The sequence below is a fragment of the Daktulosphaira vitifoliae genome, unplaced genomic scaffold (genome assembly GCF_025091365.1).
Source record: "Daktulosphaira vitifoliae isolate Bord-2020 unplaced genomic scaffold, ASM2509136v1 Scaffold_1, whole genome shotgun sequence".
Classification (NCBI taxonomy): Eukaryota; Metazoa; Arthropoda; class Insecta; order Hemiptera; family Phylloxeridae; genus Daktulosphaira; species Daktulosphaira vitifoliae.
Window position 1 is genome coordinate 12,885,989 of NW_026099572.1, and position 18,333 is coordinate 12,904,321.

The 18,333-nt window shown below is 23.8% G+C and overlaps 1 protein-coding gene and 1 long non-coding RNA gene across 7 annotated transcripts in view; one reads left to right on the top strand and one right to left on the bottom strand.

Annotated features, from left to right (window-relative positions):
* Window positions 1–10,291, bottom strand: part of LOC126894725 (transient receptor potential cation channel subfamily V member 5) — a 24,850-nt gene extending 14,559 nt beyond the window's left edge. Inside the window, exons 1-5 of one of the 6 annotated variants that reach the window (XM_050665939.1) lie at window positions 8,199–8,445; window positions 7,998–8,075; window positions 7,506–7,684; window positions 361–445; window positions 118–294 (exon numbers count right to left, since the gene is read on the bottom strand). In XM_050665939.1, the coding sequence (XP_050521896.1) occupies window positions 118–294; window positions 361–445; window positions 7,506–7,565 (322 nt within the window). In that variant the 5' untranslated portion in view covers window positions 7,566–7,684; window positions 7,998–8,075; window positions 8,199–8,445. Of the gene's footprint in view, window positions 1–117; window positions 446–1,372; window positions 1,396–7,505; window positions 7,685–7,997; window positions 8,452–10,138 lie in introns of those variants that run through there. The other 5 variants (XM_050665936.1, XM_050665935.1, XM_050665937.1 and 2 more) reach the window with 5 other exon arrangements.
* A 263-nt stretch (window positions 10,292–10,554) lies between these two features.
* Window positions 10,555–11,047, top strand: LOC126894737 (uncharacterized). The gene is made up of 3 exons (XR_007701493.1): window positions 10,555–10,653; window positions 10,737–10,788; window positions 11,012–11,047. It is a non-coding gene; the product is annotated as an uncharacterized LOC126894737 (long non-coding RNA).
* The last annotated feature ends 7,286 nt before the right edge of the window (window positions 11,048–18,333 follow it).

Sequence of the window (18,333 nt, forward strand, 5' to 3'; positions counted from 1 at the left end):
AAAAAAAAAAAAAAAAAAAAAAAAAAAAAAAATTACTAAAAATTGAAAAACAAATTTTTTGTGAGAATATTTTTCTGCATTAATTAATTCTTTTTCATTAATTAAAAATTGCAGCACCATAGTATTCATCAACCATATAAATATCGTTGACTAGCTTTGGATAAAATTTCAAAAGTCTTTTGGCCAAGTCTGCGTGTATGGAAGTAGCGTTTAATAAACATAAGTGCATTACGGTCTCCCCTACTGCGCCTCTTTCTTTCAGATCCCAGCATACTTCTCGATATTGTACTTCACCTATATTCGAATTAAAAAAAACAAATTGAACTTCTAATGATTTTAATTTGGTTCCATAATAATTACCGAATTTTTCCAGTTCCTCAATTGTCGGTATGTCCTTATCGATGTCGTAATCATTTGGGTCTTCCATATTCTTTAGGTGTGGTAGCTGTAGAATAGAAAACGAAATCTTATTAGTCGCAAATGTAGTACCGCGAGATTATATACCGCGAGAATATCGTAGTAATGAAAAACAAACGAGAAGTTTGGAGAGGATTAATACATAAAGAAAAGGAAGAAAAAAAAGGAACCGAAATCAAATTGACTCGGTGGGCAAACTCGTTAAAAACGTAAGATAAAAGCCGGCCACCAACATTAAATCGAATTATATCTGATTTTTCTGAAAAGTTTTGACGCTGATAACATTGTTTTTAGAGAGCAAGTAGGATAGAGAGAGTTCAAAAATAATAATCAGAAATCTCTCTCTGGTTAAATGTACTTTGTATACCTGTGTACACCTTGTATACGTCTATGTAGACATTTCAAATATACTTGTCAATTTATTACCATAAATAAAATTTTTATTATAATTATGGCGTGATCACACTAGTTGTTGACAAAATTCTATAGTTAAGCCGCCGTATGTGAACGGATGGGTGACCATACGTGCGCTTCTACGGTGGCGAAATAGCACCATGTTCCCAGTGCAGAAGACAACAGGAAACCACTGCACTTAAATTTCCTCAAGATATACCAATCCAATTGGGCAACGATAAGGCAAGGCCTTTAGTAGAGAATGAAAAAAAAAAAAAATTAGAAAAAATGGAAAAATTAGAATGATTTTTGAGCCCTGATAAACGATCTACAAATTACAAAATGTGAGATATATAAATTTTTTTACAATTGCTATTAAAAATAAATAGAGTAGTAACCTCTTATTAAAAAAAAAAAATAAAATATTACGTTTGCCATATTATAAAGAAAAATACATGCTAATATACATGTAATATATTTAAAAATCATGATACTAAGTATTAAAGAACAATATGTGATAGTTGTTTTTTTTTAATTTAACGTAAATAAATAAGGAATTTACCATAAATAAGTTGTTATGTAGAATTCTAAGCAAGACTTTTGATTTATTAATAAAATTATACCTCCTGTACTTTGGTAAATATTTTTGTAGTGACTTTATAGCATCACTTAAATATCAATAATTAAATTTGTATAGAATTTGTAATTCTATGGTTTTTAATTTAACACGTCAGTTGTACATGTTATAAACATATAATATTTTTAGTAAGAAAATTAATAAACTTGCGTTTGGATTTAAAATATTTTCAAAAACTTATATTTAAATTTATAATTTAAATATAATTGTGATTAGGTTTTCATATTTTTTTATATAAAAGATAATTAAATAACTATATAGAGTGTTCAGTAAGTAAGGAAACAGGCCAATTTTATAAACAATGAGAACAATAGAAACCCGTTTCTCTATTTACTGAACACTCTATATAATTATAAATTAAAAATTTTAATTAAACTTGTTAATAGTAAAAGGTCATAATGAACTTTAATGAGATGTAAAAATAAGTTTTTTTATAGTTCCTAGAATATTTAATATTTTTCAAAACAATTCGTGAAAATGTATATTAATTTAATATCACAAGAAAATATATCTCCATTTATTATTATTATTTCTCTCATTATATCAGTGAAATTGTTAAAACTGTATTACTAACATAAACAATGCATACACATTTTTTATTTATGTGATTTTTTAGTACTTAACGTAATAGATACATGGTTATCTAATTTTCATAAGAAAATTGTTCGCAATATGTTTTTTATCTTGAATGTCTTTGAACTTAAAACATTTAAACTATTCAAACTCTCTAAAATTTATATTTCTGTATAGTTACTTAAGAGCCCACGGCTATCTAAAATATATGTAATTGTAAACATAGCGAGAATTCAAAAATTTATCTGAGTTGTTTACTGTAAATTGAACAATGTTCTAAGTAAGTTAAACTTGACTTGATGTATACATATTTTAGTCCTTAAGAAGAATATAGTTCAGAATTTTTAATTATCATAAACTGACATCTTATGTTAAGTATTTTTTTTTACATCATATTATTCACATTTGAACGATATTTCCTTGTGTAAATGAAGTTGCTGTCATATAGTGCTTTCATCGTGATGGATGCTTGACTAACAGTTAATGCTTTAGAAAATTTATTTTGAGCGTAATTAATTTTTAATTTAACAAGAAATAAGAATCATCGAATAACTATCCAAAATTTCACAGCAATTATATTTATTCATTCGTTTATTTACTAGACCTCAACGTTTGAAAGTTGTTCAAGAAGTAAAAAGCTTACAAGAAAATATTGTCACATGTTTTTATGATACTTTTAAAAATATATACAAGGATTGTATAATGTACATGTTAATCTCTAATAGTATAACAATGAAAACAGAAAATAAAAATAACTTAAAACATTGTATTGAAACTCGAAAGAATAAAATGTAAGTAATTAATAATTTTGAGGTTATTTTATTTTACTGTTTTTAAAGTTCATGTTTTGTACAAAAGATCTCAAACAAGATATTATGAGTTTCTCTGTTTGCCATTCCTTCCTAAATAATAAAAACTTTAAAATATTTTAAAGGATAAGTACAAAGGCAGAAGTTACTTTTCGGAAGCAACTTTGATACTTGTAAATAATAATCTGTGAAATCAAATTAAGTTTGTTAAAAATTCATTTTATCACTCGTTTGACGTTTTTCTTAGAATTGTTAAAAATAACTTCCGATAATCGATTTAAAATAATGGGACATTGCTGCTCAATTGAAATTAATTAATTCAATTCAATAACAAAGTTTTAATAAAACCATATAGGTGCTTAAGTAGACACACAATAATTCAAAACTTTATGCTAAGTTCTTAGTATTCCTAATAAGATTTAATCAGTTGTGTTCAATACGATTACTCAAAAAAATAAAATGATATTCTTAACTTTGATAATGTTTTAAATGTCAACGTGATTTTTCCAAAGATTCTTTTTCTTTGAAGTGTTAACAACCTTTTTTATCCTCTGAAAAGCCAATTAAAACAAGAATTTTCTGTGTTAAAATGAACTGAGGAAAAAATAACTTAGTTTCGTTTATTTAAGTGACTTTTAAATTAATGCAAATGTTGAAACATTGTTTATTTAACGAAGTGATCAATTAAAATATAAGTGTTTTACTATTATTACTATTTCTTATTGCACTTGAAGTTTTTGTGGCTAATTAAATGTAGTGTATAATGGATTAAACCCAATATATTTTTGGACATTGGACATAATGTAATTGTCAGGAGCGGTAGCTAAAGTAGCACCTCAATGTCAATTTAGCTGAGATGAATACACCGAAAGTGCTAACCAGTGAGAGCTTATAGGGATGACAATATTAATTGGCTCGTCTCTTGTAAGAATTAAGGGTTGACATAACGGGTGACTTTAAGTTAAAGTTGATTATAGGAGATTGATTAGATCTAGTGTCATAAAAAAAGATTTCATATTTATGGTCGACAATTTATTGGACCCTTTCCTTCGAAATATCAGTACAATTGTTTTACATTCAATTTCTTGTTGGCAAATTGCTGCGCGCAACGTCAAAGAATTGTCTCAAGGCTAACGCCCAAAAAGAAAAATGATGATACCGACGCAGAAAACCTAAACTTCTTAATGCATTTACACTCGGGTTCCGGGATACAAATCGATTGAGATTTGTCCGACGATTTACCGTAATAAGAATACAAATATTTTCTTTAGTATAAAATGAGATACGATTTGCATCCAAAATAAGATTGAGGTGAAATCTAAAAATAACTTTAAATAAATAATGTACGTTTTTAAACAAAGGATGAATGAAATATAATGTATTATTTCCAAACTCGTTTAAATATTCATCATATTAAAAATATTAATATGTGAGAATTTTAGAATTATTGCATTTTTTTTTTTGACAAAATTAATTTTTTCTTTCTTAATTGTGTGTCTACGTGTTTTTGATGTTCGAATGCAATGTTTCAAAAATAGTGTCAACAATGCTTAAAATTTTTATATTATTTTTTACCTATAAATTTTATTGTTCAAGGTTACATTTAAAGCTTATATAATTTATAACTATTAGCTTAACGGATAATATGAACAACGATTTTTCCTTGTATAAAAGTTCAGATCTCAAAAATTTAAATAAGCCCCGATGATAAATATAGGTTTTTTAGGTATGTAGTAAAAATTATTTAAAAAATATACGAACAAGTCGTTGTTCGTATTATGATTATTTGAGAAAATTTATTATATAATTTGTACTTTTTGATGATAATTTAATACATTTACTATTATTTATTTATTATTAAATATTATAACGGCACATGTTCAATTTTCAAGTTTAGATATAGTACACAATGACATATATTATCAATCACACATCAATCGAATTATAGAAGAATTTTGTAGTTTTGATGTTGAATAGTCAGAAATAATGATGAGAAAAGAGGAGCGAGTGATTCTTCACGAAGTTTTGAAATTGATGAGGGATAATAATTTAGAAGAATCTAAGTTACTATTAAGAAAACTAAGACTAATAATATGTCTACAATGAGCTAGATTTGGAAAACTAAGTACCAAATGGACAGGAGCATAATCATGTGGGGGATAAAGAATATTAAATTTATAAGAAAATAGACGTAGAAGTTTTTTTGGACACGCTCAATTGTGAAATTGGAGACAGTAATTGATGTATCTCAAAGAACACTATTTTATTTAAATATAGGGCGTATAAGAGAGTAGTAGAGGGCTTTTAGAGACAAAATTTGATAAAATTTTGACAAATATGGTTTATGAACTGAATAAGCTTTAGCGCTTTACAACATCGATCATGGATATGAGCTACAGAAAAAAGATCTATAGAAAGGATAAAACCTAGATAATGGTCTCATTATTGTTTTGATTATATTTAAATATCAAATGTATTAAAATGTGTCTTCTTGGATAAAAATAACTTTCTAGCAATATTCAATTAATAGTTTATTTAATGAAGCTGTGTATGTATTGTATTATTTATCATTTTAATTTTTGGATTATAAAATTATGTAGACAGTTTTTGATCAATCATCTAAAAGATGGTGTTTAATTATAAAATGCAGGTGGTAAAAAATTCTGTTGGCGAATACAAGAATTGTGAATATTGTGTAACAATATACAATGCTTTTAATTAATTTTCAATTCAATTTTAAACAATTATTTTCTTAGTTTTATTATATTGGAATTCTAATGTTAAATATTCTAATACTCGAGGACAACAAAAACATAACTAGTTTAAGTTTTTAAATAAATAAAATTGAGAAATGTGAGATAAATAGCTAAAGCAATAAGATAATTGCATCTTATGTATTCATATGTTTTTCAATTTCGATCAACAAATACTTCAGTATTATACTAATGTATACATGTATGTAAACGCAAGATTGATACATATATATATATATATATATATATATATATATATTCGTTTTTGTGAAGATCTATTGAACGTTAAATTAATTTTAATATGATAAATAAAAGGAAATTTTAGTATCCAAAGCTTAGAAAGTTTTTTTTTACGAGTTTTCAGTAAAGTATTTTCTTGTTTACACTTTTTTATTCGTGTAAATCTGAAAGGTAAGATGTTTGTAGAACTTTATCTTTTTAAATATAATTTCCATACTAAAATCACTTGTGAATTCGTCCGACACTCACAGGAAAAGTAACATAAAGTTTACGTGAAATATTAGTCATGTTGTGCCTAAAAGATTACTGTTTTCAAAACTTAAATATTAAATTAACCTTTTGTTTAATTTAATTAAACTCTAAGTATTAGTTTATTGATAATTCGTTAAGTATTTAATTAATGACGAAAAATTTTAATTTATATTATAAACAATAAAATTTATTATCAATAGGTGATGTATATAAAAAATTAATTCGTTTTAATGCGAGTGTAAAGGCATCAGACTATATTTTAAGCCTGGTGATTTACTCATCATTAATATCAATAACTCAAAAAATAATTGAGTGATAAAAAAGTATAAGGCAAGATTGCACATAATTAAGTTAGGTAGAATTTATAGATACATTGACAAGTTTTAATGTTTTTAAATTCAAAGGAACAACCCTGGATCATTTTTATCCAAATCTTAGGTGGAACCTAAAAGGATCTAGAGAGCGCTTGGCTCCCATAATTTTGTCGCAGCCCACCAAAAATCATTTTATTTAAATTTAAATAAAAATATTTTTAAGAACGAGAGAAATTAAGTTAGATTCCCAAATATTTTGTTCGAATTCGTCTACATTAGTAACTGATTTAGATTATGATAATATTTTACTAATTATATTATTTGTTCTTGGCGAATATTCAATATCTCATAAGAAGTAGTTATAAATTTGTATTACTTATTATAATGATGTAAATAAATGTTATTTTATTGTTCATCATTTGATGTAATGTAATTATTCAGTATAATATATTATCATTAGAGTTATAACACGCAATAAAATTTATATTAAAATATAAATGTACTTAAAAGTAAAATTAAATTAGTTTGTTAATTGTATGTAGTTCAGTAATAATATGCTTTGTCTGAGAAAAAAAACTATTTATGAAGCTATTTATATGACATGTCATTTGTTCAAAGGACTTAAAAATAAAAATTACTTTGTAACAACTATTAATTCATTAACTTTTATAAGTAAAATGAATTTCAAAATTAATATATCCTTTTAGTTTTATTAAATAGGTTTCATTTTTTAACTTTTTAGATAACTGAATAAAAAGTATTTTAATGTTTCATTTTATTTTAATAAATATCTTTAAGCATATTTTTATTTCTTAGAAAATAAGTTTTTTTTAGATACTAAGAATATTAAAGCATTTCCTCTACTCAATATATCTATTGTAATGTAAACCTTTTTATGACTATTGGTAACTTCAAATATCTTTCACAAAATAGTTTGATATCATTATTGGTAAATTTTGTTTTGTATGTTTTAAGTCAGCAAATGTTTCTACTTATTTATAAGTTGTAGTTTGTATATAATTTATTGTGCATCCATCTAATTTGATTAAAATGTATGAGTACTACTTTCAAATAACTAATTCTACAAATACAATAAATTATATGCATTTTAACTGACCAGTTTTGCTCTTGATCTATCACGATTTCTGAGTAGTACTAATTTGGCTATAGGAATCATTTTTCCTTCTCCTTTGTTGTAAAGTAACGGTTCGACCTTAGTTTTAATTGCATAATCTAACTCCGCAAATTCTTTAGTCTGCACTGCTCGTTTAATCAAATCCACTAACAAACCACCTCCTATAATTATTAATTAACATTACAATCAAATTTCAAATATAATAAGAAGTTAATTTATATTGTTTCATATAATTTATCGCAATTAAATGTTTGAATAAGAATAATAAAAAAATATTTTTTTATACATTAAGCGAATAATATAAATCGCATCAGTTATTTTTTTTAAACTAAAAATATCATAAAAGTATTTTATGAGCAAATTTTTCAATATTTAATATTTTATGTTTAAAGTGTGTTACTTTTAGTAAAAACCAGCTTAATTAAAAATTAAATCATACTATTTATTTATACATTATCTAATTTAATTACGCACCTTTCAAATCCACAAGGTTGTATATTAAACAAGGAGAGCTGTCAACTTGTTTTTTGACTCCACTGGCTACATTACTTTCTGTATTTCCCATTTTGTTGAAAATGTATGAAAATCGAAACAATAATTAATTGAAAAAAATATTCAAATTATTGATATTAAAAAAAAATCATTAAATCATTAATAAAACGTAAAGTTTTTTACATTCAACTGCACATGGACGTTGACAAGATATATCTAATGGAATGTTTGACTGAAGAAATTGGTGCTAGGAGCCGAGTGACACGCTAACTTCCTTTCTTATATTACTTACTCACCGTCACTATGTAAGTTCGATATTGCTATGATTGTTTTAAAGCAGAGTATATTTATTATACAGCGTGTTTTTTTTATCATAACCTACTCAATTACTCACAGAATAAAATTAATTTTGAAATTTTTTTTTTTGGTTACTTTTAGTAACATATTGTCCACTATTTAATATTATGTTATATTTTATTAGATATGTAATACTTTTTAAGTTTATCACTTGTACGTTGTAAGGTTATCAACTTTGTTTTCTTAAATATGGAAAAATATGTTGAATTTAATAAAAAGTATTTTTAATGAGTAAATGACATTTGAATTTTTTTATATGCCTTAAATCGTTTATTAAGTGTAACACTAAAAAATGTTATATTTAAAATTTTTTGCGTTCTATAATTTTTTTTTATAGATGCATGATGACTTTATTTTTCATTTGGTATATTTTATTATAAATCTGACCCTTTACCTACCACAGGGGGGATTCAAAATGACAACTTTTTCACAAAAAATTAACTTTTTCAACTTAACTTTTGAAAGTGTTCCGGAAAGTCTGGCATTTATATAAATATATATATCTTAAATTAAATATAATATAATGTACTTAATTTTAGAAAAAAAAAATTTGGACTTTATTTTGTCTTCACAGAGAAAATAGTCACTAAATGCTATTATTGTGTGAAAATTCTCGATTTTATATTATACGTTTTTAACTTTATAATGCTATAACTTATTGAAAAGTGTATTGATCAATACAATTTTTTATGAGAAATAATATTTATATCCCTCTTTCATTCGACATACTTTTTTTTTAAATAACACCATTTCCCTTTATATATTTATTCATACATTACACTTATAAATCTTAAACTTGTAATCTGGATATAAATAAGAAAATAGGAGATCATGTAGCTTTTGTAATAATCTACCAATTGGTAGATTGGTAGATTAAAATTAAACACTATCTACAGATTTGCATCGATTTTTTTTTATGATAGTGATGTCAATAACTGTCAGATTAAATCTATACTGGACCCAACTATGCCACGTCCCCACTGTGCTGGATTTTTTTAGTTTAAAATTAATATTTTTATATCAAATGAAAAAGTAAAGTGGACATCTTTACGAGAACATTCAAAATGTTATATCTAATAAACAGATGAAGTTATATTAAAGATTCAAACATAATTTAATAATAAAAAAACTCAAATATATTTTTTAATTTAAAATATGTGTTCATATTTAAGAAAACAAAATTGACATTTTTACAACGCCTAAGTGATAAACTTAAAAAATATTACATTATATTATAATAGCTAATATTACATATCTATTAATTTGAGAACAATATGTATCTAAAGTAATCAGGAAATTAAAATCTCAATAATTTTTTTTACTATGAGTAATTTAGTGGGGTTGTATTAAACAAAACACTCTGTATAATATACAGAGTAGTAATTAAATATAAAGTTTATATTTAAAATAGATGGTACTAAACATATTCATTTTTTATTGAATTTATATTTTAAATTATTAATAAAATTTATTATGTTATTTTATAACATACACATTTTAAATACAATCTGTTTTCATTACTTAAGGCCTATTTACTACTTTTAGTAAGAGTATTTTGTAGTAAAAATAAATAAATTTTGATAATGGTTTATACAGCAAAACGAAATTTTGTGATCTATAAAATTGTAATTTTTTAGGAAATTACTCCCATTCACGGGCAACAAAAAAAGTTGTTTTCAAATTTTTAGGGTAATGTCTCTAATTTATTTAGATAGCTTATCTCTAGCAATAGCTTCAACCAACTCTGCACGTTTACTCATCCTCACCACTCTTTTCAATTCGATTATGATAGTGATCTTAATTACTGTCGGATATCATTTTTATTTATTTCAACTATTCCTCGACCAAGTTGTACTCGATTTTTTTATATGGCGTTATACGGAAAACAAAAAGTTAAAACTTGATTTTCTAGAAATTAAAAATGTCACTTATAACACATGCATTCTAAACAACTAAAATTTTATGTAATTTACTTCACACTAAAAAAAAGAATAACTTCATTATGATTAGGTATAATAAAAACTTAAATATAACAGTTACAAATATAGTTCTGGATTATATGAAAAAAAAAACATGTGTTATTTATTTTCTTTGGTGTAAAAATAAATTTTAGTGTTCCAAACATATATAAATCTTTTTTTCTAACAATTTCTATAAATAATTTAGCAACTTACGGTTAAATATTTATAAAAGTTAGAACATTTGAGTAAATTATTTTAAATTAATATTTCAAGTATATTGTTGCGTATGACACAATTTAATAATTTGGAAAAGAATTATGGTGAGCAACAAGTATTAAAAAATTTTTAACGCTTTTTATTTATGTAAAATTCTATCATTTTAACTTTTTTATGATATTTCTAGGGTTTTTCATCAATTATTACTTTAATTATTGTATTATGTGTTTCACGCTATGGTAATACTTATGGTTTTGTTCTTTATTTCTCAATAAATATATTTCAATCTAAAATATTAAAATTATTAAATAATTATCCATACTTAATTTTTATTATTCATTTATTTATCATTGAGAAAAATCACTAGGTTATTTATATTTTACAAATAAATATATAAAATACATAAAACTTATTCTTTATTTATAACAGATAAATACATTATTATTTTTGACATTTTATTAGTCTATGTTACACCGCTCAAAAAAAGTCTGGCATGTAAGTTGAGTTAACAACATATAAATATATAATATTATATTAATTCTAATAAAACATTTTTATTTACACTATGAAAAAAGGCGGTTATGTAATAAATAAACTTGAGGAAGAACAAAATTAAAGAAAAATATTTTGTCTTCGTTCTATGATTTTTTTAAAAATAGGTTAATTATACTTTAATTTTCATCTCAGTTTTTGTCATAGTTTTATTAATAATAACAAAACATTAATAATGTATCATAAAAATGATAAGTAAAGATACATTATTATTTCTATCAATTTTACATTGTTTAACTTGTTTAATATGAAGTAAAAAAAAAACAGATTAGTATGCATTACTAATTTTATTCTTTAGGTTTTTGTCATAAAAAAAATAAAAATAAACATACAATTTTACATATATTTATTTATATTAATATATACATATATTTAGCCTGTTTATTTATATAAACAGGCTTTTATGTCACATAGAGTTGAACGCCTTCTCGACGTCGAGAAAGGCGGCCGCTGTCTTCATATAGTTGCTGTCATTTATGCTTAATCTGTTGACTAGTTGCACTAGCTGTGGAATGGTGGTATGCTGCTCCACGAAGGCCTTTTGTAATTTGATTAGGATGATGCCAATAGTCCATCAGGAGCATGTGTTCTTTGCCTGTATTCGGATTAGTTCTTTGTCCTTTTCTAGAAGTTTGGAGTATAGCCAATATGGAGACAATTATTTAGTATATTAGCGAGTGCAACTATGCAGTGCTTGTGTAGGAAGTAGAAGGTTACCTCAGCGATGTTATCCATAATCGGCCCTTTACATCTTGGGGATCGTATGACTACAGTTATTGTGACTTAATTGCTTCTCATAAATATCCACTATTGTTAGTTGCATCATGAGGATGGTCCACTAAGCAAACAGTTTTACGGAGGCTTATTCAATAGTTTTTTTTAACTAGGTACTGTTGTTCGGGTTATGGAACAAAAATAAACAAGAATTAATTTTTTCGAATTTGATGAAGTAGTTTGATGTTAATCCTACTTATGTGGTGTTGAAATTGTTCCAGTGCTGAGTCTATATTTTCTTTGGTGGATGTCGGCTGCTGTTTGCTAGACGGACTCCACTCCTTATATGCATCCCGGGATAATTTGTTATCACACTTTGATGATGTTCGATTCTTGTTTTTCTTTCATCGGGTAATTAAATATGATATATTCCCCATATCATCCAGTTAAAGGTATATGTATATGTATGGTAGTTTGTAAGTAAAGGTTCCTTGTATTCATTTTTAGTCGCTTTCGTGTTTTTAATAATTTCTTTTCCATGCGTGCACCAACCATTTTTATTATTTTATTTTACAACTATGATTTTTCTTCAATTTCTACAAAATAGTGTCAGCGATGTGTTCATGTGTCACATATATCGATAAGGATCATTATTAAATATGTCTCGTTATATTGTCATTATATGTAAAAATAAAGGATCTGGACCAATATGTGAAAGATAAGAAACTGATATAAGTCAATGCTTCAATATTAAAATAAAGATGTAGAATGTAAAATTTACGTTATTTGTTTTAGTTCACGAAAATCATAGGGAAGTTTACAAAAATTCACGAAAGTTCGATTATAGTTTTCGAAAATATTAAAACAATGTTTATTTTCAATCAAAAAAATAATTTATAAAAATTTTGCGTAGTTTTAGGTTATTGTCAATCTTCTTTTATTGTTCACTTTCACTACTCTGAATTTTATTTGTACATAACAAGGGTAACGCATATATTATAATTTTTCATAAGAACTCCTTAAAATCTAGGAAGTTATAGAAATTCACGTTTAGGATACCATAAAAAATGAACAACACTTAGGAAGCCATAGAAATTTAAAAAATTTAGGAACCCAAAAGATGAATACATTTAGGAAAGCTATGAAAATGCTAAAAATTTAGGAACCCAAAAGATGAATACATTTTATGAAGCATGGATAAATATCATTATATTTTCGTGTAAAACATTAGCATGAATGTTAAACGACCTTTAGTTGCGAATTTGAGTAAATGTTCGGATAAATTTCTAATATATCTTTTGAATTATTATCCTCTTACATATAGGGCTTATATGATATAAATATTAGCTATGAATTTGTATATCTAATATTTATTATTGTATTACTATAATAAATGTAATTATAATATAATTTATTTTAATCGTTAGGTTTTACTTCATGTAAGTAGTACGAATTTCAATAATTTGATGTACAAATCTAAATAAAAACTGCAAAAGTCCAAAAAAATATTTCTTCATAATTTTGCTTTATCTTAATATTTTTTTATTTTTAGATATACTTCAATAGATTTTTGCACATTAATGACTCAATTTCATTCTACAAAAAAAAAAATATATGCAATGCTAATTATTGTTAAAATGTTATTAATGTTCAATAGTGTCAAAATTTAATTTTTTGATATTTTTTTTTAATAGGTGATAATTCAAGTAAGTTATATAAATATTTATTCAGATAATGTAAATTCATGTCTAATTCATATAAGTACACTATTTCATTCAATTAAGTTTTCAAATTTAAGTTTTAATAGTTTGTTTATTTAGAATTTAAGCTGTTCAATATTTTTATAAGGTGTTCAAAACACATAAAAAGACCTAAAATTAATATAGGTTAACGGTTTTTTTGCTGTTTGCAATATTAAACGATTTTTTTAATGAAATTTTACCGTTAAATTTATATGTAACTATTGAATTTTTCTATCATATCTAGTTTTTTCTGATACAAGTTCTCAATATTAAAAAATATGTAGGAAGTTTGAATAATTGAATAAACATTTAAACTATTTTCACGATCAATTAAGTAATTGAATAATCATTTTCAAAAATATGTAATGTTTTTATATAAAAAAATGTTTTGATTCGTTAATGTTAAAACAAATATGGCAGTTATAAGAAAAAAAACTGAAAAAAATTTAAAAAAATTACTGATTTTTTAAAATTTAAAAGTTTTTGGAGATATCTTCCATTTACAGTGAACGAGAGAATTTTTTTCAATTTTTAAGGGCTATGTCTCCAACTAAATACAATTTGTGTACTTTTGATGTATAATTGACAGTAATCGGTCCGGGGAGAAATAAGAAAAAGTGGCGACCAACATAAAAAATTAAATATAGTAAAATTGATGCCCTCTCAGCTTCGCATTGAAACAAAAAATAATAATAATAAACTTTTCATTCATTTTATTTTTTTTTAATTTAACCCATATCCTAAGTTGTGCCTGTAGTAAAAAGGAAGTTTTGAATATATAAATATGTCAAATTAAATTATTTTTCTTTTTAATTTCCATCGATTTTTTGTAAATAGTATAGTTTTTAAACTATAACCAATTAAATTTTATGTAATGTTTTTTGGTTTACTAAAATGTCCCAAAAATTTGTATGTATTTAATTATTGCCTATAAAATATTAAATTATCCTTAGTTTTATTATTATCTAATTACTTGAACCTATTAGTTTATCTCTTTACAATTATTAAAAATAGTTTCTGAAAAAATAAGTAACTTATTATAATGGGTTGTATTTCTTTGAACAATTTTTTTCCAATTATTTGAAAAGTTTATATTATTTATGATAATATTTGTTTTTATATAGGTATTGAACCTGGTGAGTGCTAGCTTAATTTTAGAAGTACTTTTAATTTTTATGATATCGCGAATTCACATTATAATTTTTAAATATTAAGTATATCATAACACAATTTCTATATCTTAAAGAATTATTTTACGTGTCGCATCGATAATCGGTAGGCTAAATGTTGTAAGTTACTTTTTTTCAAAATATCTTTTGAAGATCAATTTTTTTTGAGTAGAAATTACATTTAAAATATCACTATAAACATGTTTGCTTAATTTTATTAAATCTGACAGAGGTTAAAATTAATATCATAATAAACGCTTCGATGCGATTTGTAGATAGTGTTTAATTTTAAGAAATTAGTATATTATTTCAAAATCTACATTGTTTGAATTTCAAATTTTTACATAATATTTTTATTTTTAATTTGAATTTAATGTCTGTTTTCACCACAATAATAAGTCCAGAAAATTTTTTTTTTCAAATATATGTAAAATTTAGAAAATTAAAATTTGTAGAAAACTTAAATTTTTGAATCCCATCTTATAGACAGATAAAGAGTCAGATTAAAAAAAAAAATTTTCTAAATAAAAGGTAAATAGCTAAGGTATCTAAAAAAAAAAATAGTCTTTATCCATGCACCTTTTAAAAAGTTATGGTAGTTTTAAATTAAAAAATTTTTAAAAATATCTAAAATCATCAATTTTTAAAATTATAATTTTTTGGGGCTTTCTCCTACTTATGGAAAACGAGGAAAATGTTTTCAATTTTTGGTAGAAAATATATTCAATTAGATACAATATTTAATCTTTTGATTAATCTCTGAAAGAAATCGATCGGTTAGAGCTTTGAAAAAATAGTAACATACATAAATAAAAAAATAAAAAAATGAACACATCAGAATAAAATTAATACCTTCTCATATTTGCATCGAAGCTACAATTTTCATATGATATGAAGAAATAATGACTACTGTATCCTAAATAGTAAATTCATCAATGGAAAATTGCTCAAAAGCCATTAAATTTTAACAATCAATAACAGAAGATCGATTCATCGAATAAAAAATATTATAAAAACAAAATTGTGAGAAAAAATATTTTCTATCATATCATTAATCTAAATATAAGGGTTCCCATTTATGAAAAATTAATTTAAGGATTTTATCCCTAAATAAATATTTTTTTTAATTATACTGGTTGTGTTTAGAAAATATGGAAACAGGCCAGTTGTTACAAACAAAAAGAATAGAATCCCGTTTCTTTACTTAGTGAACAATCTACATATTTTTGTAAAATTTTTTAAACTAATCGAATTTCCTCGTATGAATATTTTTAATTTTCAATAGTTTCCAAGAAAATTAGTGTCTTATCCTTAATTAATGACATTGTATATTTATAAATTAAGAATAATTTATTTTATATCATTAAAAATGTTTGTGTTTAAAATATATTAACTTAATCATTTTTAGTATGGGAATGTGTTGATTGTAAAATCTGTCATTTAGAATCTACATTCTCTAAAATTTATAATTGTGACCACATGTATTGTGATGAATGTATACACGTTAGAAGGATATCATTACTCGATTGTAAAATATGTAGTGCTAAATTACTAGAAGGTAATAATAATTTATTAAAATAATAATCCATATATTATTTTAAAACATAGTTATTTTTATTATTTTTAATAATTATAAAAAATTTTTGATTTATTTATTAGGGTCAATCCATATGAAATCATCCTGAGTGGTCGCGTGACTATTTAAAATTTTTTTGACATTTCACACATGTGTTGCCTAATATTTAATTTAAAAAATAAAAAAAAAATTTTAGATGAAATAGATTTATGACCTGTCAAAATTTTAAAATTGCAAAATACCGGTATCTCGTAAAAATATCACTGAAACCTATGTGTTTATATTTAACACTTGAAAATTTCATTACTTTTTCATCATGAGATCTTCTAATATGTCCAATAATAAACAATAGAATTTTTAAGTAATTTTAAGAAAGGTTTCTTTTTTGTTTTTGTAAAAAAATGAAATTTTCAAAATTAAAATTAACGATGAAATACAATTTTTTTTACATCATATTAACATTATTCAGTATTATAATTTAATTGTGTTTTGAAGTTTTTTACTTTAGCATTTTTTGGAAACACAAGTATAAAAAAATTCAAATATCTAAAATAACGATTTTTAGGCAACTTCAACTTAGTTTTTATTCAGTGGGACAGAATATTAAATCATAAAAATTTCACACAATATTGTTGACTTTCAATGGTAAAAATTTCAACTTTGGCATTTTACCGAAACCAACATAAAATTAGCTTTGAAATTTTCCTTTTTTTTTATTTATTATTTTGTAAATTATTGCAAAAACTCAATATTCTATTATTTTTATGACTAAGATTTTATTTATAATTAAATTGTTTTAAAAGTATAGTTCTTTTTTTAATATTTATGACACATGTGATGTATTATGCAATTTAGATGCGATTACATAAATTTTTCGTCACAATATCCGTAATGATCTACTTTATCAATTCGCGGTAAATGTCACAAACAGAAATATGTAGTTATATATGTTTATATGTAGATGTCTTATTGCTTTTATTTAGTTTTTCTTTTTTGGCTCACTACTAGATAAGTTTATGATGAAATTTTTAAGTCTTAAATATAAATATATAGGTTTCAGGGATATTTTTATGAATTATTTTGCAATTTCAAAATTGTGACAGGTCATAAATCTATTTTTAAATAAAATTTTTTTTTAGACATTTTTATTTATTTAAATACTAGGCAAATCTTGTGTGAAATTTCAAAAAAATTTTAAATGATTGCGCGATCACTCTGTATGATTTGACATGGATTGACCTATTATATAATTGAAATATTAAAATTGCATTCACCGACTGCATTTGAAAAATATTCTCTGCTAGTTACAACTTATACCTAAATTTAAATTAATTAAATGTAATTAAATATAATAGCTAATAGATATTGAATTTTTATTTTTTTTCATATGGTGTAGACATGAAATTATGTAAGTCTTAATATTTTATGTTTTAATTAAATGATAACATATTATTTATAACTGTATAAAAATGTAAAGAAGAAATAACTGAGTCATAAGGATTTGAAGAAAAAATAAGGCGGGTTAATTATTAAGTGGTAAAAGAAGTATAGAAGTTCTATATATCTTATCTATTTTTCTTTAAAAAATTATGTCACACAAGCAAAAAGAATAAAATCCTACCACTTATCTTTATTTTTAGCATATTATAATTTCCGCGATATGGTTGACAAAAATATCTATCTCAGTTAAAAAGTTCATTTTTTGTAACTTTTCAACTAACTAGTTAATTATTTTCTCATAAACTTTTTAACTAATTAAATTTTCAATTGAAAAACTTAGCTTTTTTCAGTTAATTGGTTAAAATAACACTTAAGCTGAATTCTTAATTTCATCAATAATGTATGTCTTTATACACATCATAGGTGATTTAATAAAAAAAAAAATTTTCCCTATCCCAAATATTATATTTATATAACAATAAATAAAATATTTTCAAAAATGTATGTGATTTTTAACTGATTTTTTTTTAATAACTAGTTTTAAAGATAAAACAGTGCAACCAACACCAAAAATTTACAAAACGAATAAAA